This window comes from Ornithorhynchus anatinus, chromosome 21 (assembly GCF_004115215.2).
Source record: "Ornithorhynchus anatinus isolate Pmale09 chromosome 21, mOrnAna1.pri.v4, whole genome shotgun sequence".
Classification (NCBI taxonomy): Eukaryota; Metazoa; Chordata; class Mammalia; order Monotremata; family Ornithorhynchidae; genus Ornithorhynchus; species Ornithorhynchus anatinus.
This window is the reverse complement of record NC_041748.1, coordinates 9,619,191-9,629,253: the sequence shown is the minus strand read 5'-3', so window position 1 is coordinate 9,629,253 and position 10,063 is coordinate 9,619,191. Positions and strand designations below refer to the sequence as shown.

The 10,063-nt window shown below is 46.7% G+C and overlaps 1 protein-coding gene across 3 annotated transcripts in view; it reads left to right on the top strand.

Annotated features, from left to right (window-relative positions):
• The first annotated feature begins 374 nt into the window (after positions 1-374).
• HERPUD2 (HERPUD family member 2) overlaps positions 375-10,063 on the top strand; it is a 45,541-nt gene continuing 35,852 nt past the window's right edge. For 2 of the 3 annotated variants that reach the window (XM_029049025.2, XM_029049024.2), the window contains exon 1: positions 375-579. In XM_029049025.2, coding sequence (XP_028904858.1) covers positions 448-579 — 132 coding nt within the window. In that variant the 5' untranslated portion in view covers positions 375-447. Of the gene's footprint in view, positions 580-5,509; positions 5,577-10,063 lie in introns of those variants that run through there. The other variant, XM_029049026.2, reaches the window with a different exon arrangement.

Here is a 10,063-nt window from a genome sequence, read left to right as displayed (position 1 = left end):
GGCGGGGAGGGGAGGGGAGGGAGGGAGGCAGGGAGGCGGCCGCCGGGCTTTAACACATCGAGACGGCAACCTCCTCCTCCTCCTGCGCCGCCGCCGCAGGCCGCCCGGCGCGGGGCCCTCCTGCCGGCCCCGGGCTCGCGGTCGGGTGAGCGGGGCCCTGCCCCCCGGGGATCCTCCCGGAGCCTCCTTGGCCGCCCCCGCCTCGGGGTCGCGCGGCCTTGTGGCGTTTCGGGGTTGGGGGCGGCGGGCGGGAGCCGCGCCTGCGCCTCCCCCCTCCTCCCCGCGGGCCGGCGGGGGTCGTCCTCGCCTCCCCCGCCCCCCTCCCCCCCCCCCCGGGCACAGCGCTTCGCACAGCGCCCCCGCGCGGGGCCTGGGCCCATGGCAGCAGTGTGTGACCTTGCCCCAGAGTAGGAGCCCGCGGCCGCCCCCCTCCCCCCCGGGCCCGGCATGGACGCCCCCGTCACCCTCATCATCAAAGCCCCCAACCAGAAGTACCGGGACCAGACCATCAGCTGCTTCCTAGACTGGACCGTGGGGAGGCTCAAAACCCACCTGGCCGACGTCTACCCCAGCAGGCCCGTAAGTCCTTCCCTTCTCTCTTCCTCTGGTAATAATAATGATGGCATTGTTAAGCGCTTGCTCTGTGCAAAGCGTTGGGGAGGATGCGAGGTGATCGGGTTGTCCACAGTCTTCATCCCCATTTTACAGACGAGGTAACTGAGGCCCGGTGAAGTGACTTCCCCAAAGTCACACAGCGGGCCAGCGGCCGAACCGGGATTTGAACCTATGACCTCTGACTCCCCAGCCCGTCTGCTTTCCACTGAACCGTGCTGCTTCTGTACCCTGGAAGCTCCTGGTGGGTACGGGACGTGACCACCGACTCGGTTGTGTCGTCCTCTCCCGAGCTATTAGCACCGTGCTCTGCACACGGGGTTGCTCAAGAAATACCACGGATGGATGGATTCATCCCTCAGTACTTTCTAAGCGTTTAGTACAGGGCTTGGCACATCGTAAGCGCTCAATAAATGCAATTGAGTGAATGAACGAATGAATGACTCTTCTTGCCAGTGGCTTTCTTGGGGCTTTTTTCTTTCCTGAATACAACCCGGGTGAATTTCAAACCCAGTGTATCGCCAGGGTGATGGTAAGCATTATAATAAAAATAATTAGGGTAGTAAGCGCTTACTATGCGCCAAGCGCTGTTGTAAGCGCTGGGGTAGACACAAAGCGATCAGGTTGAACGCAGTCCCTGTCCCACACAGGGCTCCCAGGCTCAATCTCCCTTTTACAGATGAGGGAACTGAGGCCCAGAGAAATGAAGTGACTTGCCCAAGGTCACGCAGCAGACAAGTGGCAGAGTCAGGATTAGAACCCATGACCTCCGGACTCCCAGGCTCGTGCTCTAAGCGTTCGAACTCTGTGGGCGAATAGCGTTATTGGGGGATTCAGAACAAAAGTGTTAAAGTCTAGCAAGATTAGCAGTGGTGGAAAATGTCAATCCTTAATTCTTACAAGCAGACTTTTGACATCACCTAGCTCTAAAAGGCAGTCCTGCTATTTTTTTAAATCTCACATCAAGTTGTATATATGGGTTTGGCCGTTTTTTTTTTCTGTTATTATTCTGGGGCCTAGAAATGCCCGTCCTTGAGGACTAAACAGCTCTTTATCCTGTTGAGATGTTGCCTTGTAGATTTCCAGGGCTGGTGACACTTCTCTGAAGAAAGGCCTTCTTGGGCCACCTTGTGCAGAGGCAATTGCATGCAAATTCTGAATGCAAACCTGTAAGATAGTCACCTTTTCCATTCTAAACTCAGATATCACCACTTTCTAAAGGCATGGGTAGCCCTCACTTCAGAAATGGCCAGGTCCAGGCGCTGCCTGAGCCTGTGCCCTGTTTCAATTCAGTGCATGCTATGTCGGGCCAAAGTAAAATAAAAAGTAATTTCCCCTGTTTACCTTTTGAGGGTGGTGATGACCTTAGTTTTATTGATATTGTGTGCGCTGTCAATTATTTTATGAAAGTAATGCTGCTGCTTTACTGCCTAAACAAATTGTTATTGGCACACAAGATCTCGATGAGAAATATGGATCGCCTCCCCCCCCTAAATTGAATGATGTTATAATTACCAGGGGTCAACATCACACAGGTAAAATGACTGCCTTTCTGGATGTGCTTTTGAAGCAAAGAACAGTGCATTTTTTTTCTACTACAGAAGAGATTTTTCCAGAAAATATGTAAAGAATGTACGGCCAGTCTGCTGTTGACACCGTTAAAACTGTTGTAGTTGTTCCAGAGCAGTGACTATTAGAAAATCCAGTAATCGGAATATTCTATGGTAATTCCTAAACTCCAAGATTTGAGCACTGTGGGTCCAAGAATGTTATTAGGTGAGCCCAAAGAAAAATCAGAAGATTATTTTGGCGGGGAATCTAAGAAACAGTAAGTTTCTAACAGAGAGGCATTTTGTTGCTTATTGTAAGCATCCAGAAATGTGTTCATTATTCCAGCTCGCAAGCCACACAACATCAGACCTCAGCAGCAAAGGAGTTTGAAATGTAGACTTCTCCTGGTGAAGTCCTTGCCTCAGTGCTTTGGGATAGAGAGGGGGCTTTATGCCAGTAATTCCTCTTCAAGTTCAATTGAGGTAATAATAATAATAGTGATATTTGTTAAGCTCTTACTCTGTGCCAGGAACTGTACTAAGCCCTGGGATGAATGCAAGCAGATCAGGTTGGACACAATCCCTTGTCCCACATGGGGCTCCTAGTCTTAATCCCCATTTGATAGGTGAGGTAACTGAGGCACTGAGAAAGTGATTTGCCCAAGGTCACAGAGCAAGCAAGTGGTGGATCTGGGATTAGAACCCAGGTCCCTCTGGCTCTGAGGCATGTGTTCTGTCCATTAGGCCATGCTGCTTTTCTTCTGAGCCTGTAAAGCTCATTTGTCTGAAACAAAAGCAAGGTGCCTCTTCTGCCATGTAAATCTCATCAATCCATTGGTCATCACTTAGGAACTTATTTCTACCAGGGGTTAGTGCTTTTAAATATGCTTAGTCCATCTGCTTAGTGCTTTTAAATATATATTCAACTCTATATTATTTATTTTGGCTATTCGTTGTAAATACATTTGTCTGACTCCTCTGTTAGAATGTAAGCGCCTTGTGGGCAGGGAACGTGTCACCTCTCTGGTATATCTCAAGCTCTTAGTAAAGTGCATTGCACTAGGTGGCTGTTCAGTAAATATTTATACTATTAGTACGTACAGATGTTGTCTACTGTTTTGTCAAATCATCCAGCTGCTACTACCTGATAAGTCTAAAGAAAATCATAGAGAAGTTTAGTTTAATGCCACTGTCATCACATCCTGTTTGGCAGTCTTATGAAGGATATGTTGATGTTTTTGATTCTTTTTTATCCTTCCTTGCCTATCATTGCAATGTTGGTCACTGCGCTAAGCAACTTATTTAACACTCATCTCCCCTGTAGAATGCAACCTCCTTGTGTGTGGGGATCCTGTCTACTAACTCTATTGCATTGTATTTTCCCAAGTGCTCAGTACTGTGCTGTGTACCTAGTAAGTGCTGATTGACTGTGACCGCAAGCGTGCTCAATAAATAGCACTGATTGATTGTGACAGCAGGTAGCTCTTCGTGGCCAATATAGAGTTCTGAATGGGTATATAACTTCTGTGATGCAGGCTGATACATCACTTCTGCTTTTTTTTTAAATTTACCTACAACTCATATAATACCTGGTTGAATCTGTGAAGACTGTATTCTTGGGTCTGTCCCCCCTGTGGGATGGTCATCTGCCCTTAAGCAGTTCCTGAATGATCGTCTCAAGGACTCAAGAAGCAGCGTGGCTGAGTGAATAGAGCACTGGCTTGGAAGTCAGAAGGAGCTGGGTTCTAATCACGGTGCCACCACTTGTCTGCTGTGTGACCTTGGGCAAGTCATTTACTCTCTCTGTGCCTCAGTTATCTCATCCGTAAAATGGGTATTAAGACATTGAGCCCTACCTGAGACATGGATTGTGCCCAACCTGATTAAGCTTGAATCTACTCCAGTGCGTAGTACAGTGCCTCGCACATAGTAAGCGCTTAACAAATACCCTTTAAAAAAAAAAAGGACTTTAGGTGTTGCTTGAATTCTGTTGAGTTGGAAGAGTTTCCCGGAGAAGTGGAAGCATAATCTAACACTTGTATCGAAGTCTCGTTGCGTGCCTCGGGATGCCTGTGTAGAACAAATCGAACAGGAGCAGGCCACCTTGCTTTATTCTGTTGGCAGTGGGGAATGGATCAGATGAGGCACTTCTGACCAGAGAAGCCTTGTTGTTATGAAATAGTCTCCAGATCTTTTCAGGGCAGCCAAATTTTCTAAGCGAGTCCAGCATCCAGTTGTCATGGTAACAATAGACTTAATGGCGGCACTTATGTAATAGTTGAAGCAGGTTGTCACCACCGGTTTGGAGGAGCTCAGTTAGTATGGTCCTGGGTCCGGCTGCTCACTCTGGTGACTTCGAGAATTGGGACCGAGGGCCACGCCTTGGCAGGTTGGAAGGTTTTCCGTTTGGAGGGGCCTCATCTTCTATAGGATAACGTGTGTTGTGGAGATTGAAATGTTGTCATTTCTTGGGGATTTCCTCCTTGTTTGTTAAGAGGCTGGAGTCAGCTCTTCAGAGGTCCCGTGCTGGCGTGTCCTGGGCCGGGTGATTTCTTTAACTACGTGTAGAGAAGGTCTTGGGTTTGGTGGGCGGCAGAGCCATTACCGCCTCCCACCATCCACACATTTCTTAACCTGTTTTGCCTCTCACGGGCAGGCGTTTAGTAAGCCTCACTCAGCTGAGAGCCCCATGTGGGACAGGTGACTGTCCGACCTGATTAACTTGTATCTAAGCTATTGCTTAGAAAAGTGCTTGACACCTAGTAAGTCTTTAAAAACACCATAGTACTAATAATGAGGTGCTATGGGGTGTCGGGTGCCGCAAGTAGACTTTTTGTCCCTGTCAGTTGTATCAAACCAATCTTGGCTCTTGACAGCTCCCTAGAAGGTAGCATGCCCATTCATTGGGGTTCGGAGTTTCCTGTTCCAATATTGCTGCATTGCTCCTGGTGGATGTCTTTGTTCTCCAGAAGCTTAACACTGAGCTGTCTTTTCTAGAAGTGTTTGTGACCAGTGTTGAAGTTCTCCACTGAAGCACTATTAAATGTGCATAATTATACTCTTTCTCCTCCCTTCTTGCCCATTCTCACCTTCTGAGTAATTGGAAGCTATTTCTGGTCTCGAGGTTTTTTTTTTTGTGTGTGTGTATGTGTGTGTTAGATACCGTGATGATGGGCGAACCATTGGTGGCTCTCAGTTGCATGGTTTTCTGTCATTTCTGATGTTTGCTTTTTTCCTTTGGCCCTCCCTTTCTTGGCCCAGGAGAGACGGGCTTCTCGGGAAGCCTTGGTCACCTGCCTGTAGCCTTCTGGCTAATACAGAGCCTGTGTATTTTACTCTTTGCGTAGAAGTGGTGGACATCAACAGCTGGAAGTTCTACATCCTCTTCGGCCTCGCAGATTCTGTACAAACCAGGTGAGGGTGCAGCAGTTCTGTGACCACCAACCAAGTGGTGGTGCCAGCATTTGGTGTGGCAGATGTGAGTCTCACCCAACGATGGCGTGAGAAGTGGATGAGGGCATAGCAGGGGCTGTTGATGGAAGGGCAGAGTAGTGTGGTGTTCCACCACCACAGGGCTGCATATATACCCTAACCAACCCTCGCGCTCTGTGTTGATTTGCAAGGGAGCTGGGCAAGAGACTGTGGACGGTTCTGTGCAATCTATCACTGCTACTGGAAAACAGAAGCACGTATCCTTCTGCCGATGGGATTTCTCAAACCTTTTATTCAGATGCAGCATGGTGTGGTGGATAGAGCATGGGCCTGGGAGTCAGAAGCTCATGTTTTCTAATCCCAGCTCTTCCAGTTGCCTGCTGTGTGACCTTGGGCAAGTCACTGCACTTTTCTGTGCCTCAGTTACCTCATCTGTAAAATGGGGGTTGAGACTGTGAGCCCCATGTGGGACAGGGACTGTGTTCAACCCAATTTGCTTGCATCTACCCCAGAGCTTAGGACAGTGCGTGACACATAGTAAGCGCTTAACAATTACCATAATTACTAAAAGAGCTCCATAAGTAGGCAATTTCAGGATCTTGGTCATTTGAGTGCCAGAGAAGCAACCCTGCAGTTTGGCAATTCCTTGGATTCCAGAGCCCTATTTAGGAATGCGCTGCCCACTCTGGGGAAGGAGACTGGGAAAGATGTCTCTTAGTTTCTGCCTCCCTCAGACTAAACCGTGGTCAAAATGAATGTTGTAATAATGACAATAATAATAATGTTGGTATTTAACTGCTTACTATGTGCCGAGCACTGTTCTAAGCGCTGGGGTAAATACAGGGTAATCAGATTGTCCCACGTGAGGCTCACAGTCTTAATCCGCATTTTACAGATGAGGTAACTGAGGCACCGAGAAGTTAAGTGACCTGCCCAGTCACACAGCTGACAGGTGGCGGAGCCAGCATTAGAACCCATGACCTCTGACTCCTAAGCCCGTGCTCTTTCCACTGAGCCATGCTGTTTCTAAGAAAATGACCATTACCTCATGGTTTATCGGGACACTGAAACAATCAGCAGCATGTAAGATCATTTGTTATCAAGCAAGAACTGGCCAGGAGTGGAGCCAATATTCTGGTAGTAGGTGAGATGACTGCTCCATGATGATCTGCAGCTGACAGGGATAGGGGCTGAATACCCTGTGTTTTGGTAAGGTCTTCCCTCCATCCCCACCGTGACAAACCATGACAAACCAAAAAAGCGTGTCTACAACGATTTAGTGCTAGCGCTGAAAAAGCTAATTGTAGCGGTTTAAACAGTAGGTGGAAAAGATGCCACTTATGGAGCAAAGTCATTGAGCTTCATGGGATTGGCAAATGCATCAAAAAAGACTTACATTTGCCAAGTGACTGTGCCAGACACCATCTCATGGTCATCAGCCACGTTTCCTGCCTAGGCTGTAAGGTTTTAAAGGGCAGGGTTTGAAGCTATTTACTCTGTGTACTTCCTCAAGCACTCGGAGAAGCAGCGTGGCTTCATGAAAAGAGCACGGGCTTGGGAGTCAGAGGTCGTGGGTTCTAATCCCGACTCGTCCACTTATCAGCTGTGTGACTTTGGGCAAGTCTCTTAACTTCTCTTTGCTTCAGTTACCTCATTTGTAAAATGGGAATTAAGATTGAGATCCCCACATGGGACAACCTGATAACCTTGTATCTACCTCAGTGCTTAGAACAGTGCTTGGCACATAGTAAGCACTTAAGAAATACCATTATTATTATTAGTATGGTGCTCTGCGCACAGCAAGGGCCCATTAAATACCATTGATAAGTTCTGCCTGCCAGATAAATGAAACGTCATCCATTACGTAAGCAGTGGCATCTCACTTACCTACATTATAGCCTGGCGGAAGGATCTCAAGGATGCATGGATCCTAACAGTTATGCTTGGAGCTGCTGAGCATGAGACAGACCATTGTCTGATACTCCTCCAGCTCCTGCTGACAGAGGATGGGGGTCCCACTGGGAACCATGATGAGCCTTGGTCTGAAACTTCCCGAACTACTATAAAGGATTGATTATAGTGCTAGGGTTTGCACAGTCCCACTTGTACCCTCTCTCTCCTGCCAGTTACCTTCCCTGTGGGTATGGAGTGTGCAATGAGCAGAGGGTGGTAGGGATGCGGCACAGTGCCAAGAACCCACTAAGGTTCCTCTTGGGCAATGCCTATTTATGGCTACTTTCAGTATAGTGCCCACACTATGCTGTAGATCCATGGCTTGTGTCTGTCAACTCTCTTGTACTCTCCCAAGTGCTTAGTACAGTGCTCTGCACATAGCGCTCAATAAATACCATTGATGATGATGGCTGATAAAGGTAGAATTGCATCCAAAAGTGGCCTCCACTCCTGATCCTAACGATAACCCCAGGCTGTATCTGGAGGAGGAAGATCGGGGGACTCATCTCTTACCCTTGCTCTTATCCTGGATCTTGTTTCTGACTTCACAGGATTTTCTTGGTTTCCAATTGGATTGACGACCTCTGGCCTAAATCATTGGCTTGATAACACCATTTGGTACCGTACAAGTGTGTGTATAAGTTTCTTAATACCAAATGGAAGAATATGATGAAAAGAGTTTCTTCTGCGACATTGGATAGAGACCTGGGTCACCAAAACTTGATTATTCAAATGTTGGCATATAGGGTCTTTTAAGTTTCTACAAAACTCGGGAAAGGCTGGGTCAATAAGCTCCTGTGGCTGCAGTTGTGACTGTTAGACTCTTGGCTTCTAGGAACCTGGAACTCTGCTCTTCCAGTCACAGTGCCCTACTCATTTCTTTTTTTGTTTGGTTTATTTGACCTTGCCATTTGTTATTTTAGTATTCTACTCTTTCACCTTTCCTTATGTGCCCGCCAGTCCCCTCTCTCCGTCATATATTCTAGAGTTGTTAGGTCCTTTTGGAAAACAGAAGACCAAGCCCCCAAAATCCACATATTCACATTTTCTTTTAGTACCACAGTATTAAACTAATCAGTCCTGCCAGATTTAATTTTTGTTATGCCTGATCGTCTGGCACCAGGTGAAAAATATTTCAGCTGAGATTTGGGAAGCTCTTTGTTTCACTGTTGTAAAAGTAGATTTTCCCATATTTATGGCTCAGCTTCCTCTGTGCAACCAAGCACCTGGGGAGTAGTGGAGTGGTAGATAGCTTGCTATGAAAAATCATCGTTATGATGATGGCTGTTGTGGAAGAGGAGTGCTTAGTTAGAGAGGGTAGGCCTAGGGAGAGACTTAGTCATGGAATCTCTCTCTATTGATTCTCTCCAGAGCCCTCCTGGGATAACCATTCTCCTCCTCCTGACCATTCATCCTCCTTTCGGGGAGGCACATAAACTCCCAAATACACGTTCTGGCCTTTCTGTTGGCCAACCAACTTCCTTTCGACTTTATCAAAGTAGTTATTTAGGTAACAAGAAGAGTCAGCTTTTTGGAACAATGTGAATATACCATGGTAAGATAAAGGCAGGTTCCTTTATTCTTCCAGATAAAGGTTCCTTCCAGGTTCCTTCCAGATTCTGTCTACCTGGAATCTGGAATTCATTCATTTAGTTGCATTTATTGAGCGCTTACTCTGTGCAGAGCACTGTACTAAGTGCTTGGAAAGTATAATGCAGCAGTGAAAATCTGGAATCTAACTTACACAGTAAAGAATAGAGAAGTAACTAGCAAAATGGAGGATTCACTCTCATTCAGGATTTGGCTTTCTTATAAAGACTGTTTTACAAATAGCTTAGTCAGATAGTTATCTTTGTCATTCTGGCAGATCATTATGGAGTTATTTTAATAACTTGGCTTTTTATAATGCTTTTCTTCTGAAGAACTCAAAGTGGGTTCATATCATCTCACTTTATAACAACAGCACTGACAGGTATACTTTGACTGTCAGTACATTAGTGCCAGACACTTTTACATGTAGTGGTTGAAATCGATATGTACGAGAATAGGTAACCGGGAACATGATCCGTTAAATCACTGTGAGGGAGGAATTTAGTACAGGGGAAGTAGAGTATCATAGTCTGTTAATCCACATGCAGAACTAACACTCATCTGGGGAAAGCCCAAAATGGAAATCTGGAAACAGCACAGCTGAGTAGAAAGAGAATGGAGCCTGAGAGTCAGAGGACCTGGATTCTAATACCGGCTCTACACTTCCCTGCTGCGAGATTCTGGGCAAGTCACTTAAATTCCCTCAGTTTTGTCATCCATAAAATGGGGATTAAAATGCTTGTTCTTCCTTTCTCCTTAGTTTGGGGGCCCGGTGTGGAGCCTGATTATCTTGTCTCCACCCCAGTGCTTAGTACCGTGCTTGGTATATAGTAGAGTTCCTAACAAATGCCTCTATTATTATTATTATTATTTTCTTTATTGGCTTTAAATCATTACTTAAGAGGCTCATGGCCCTGGGTTTTCCT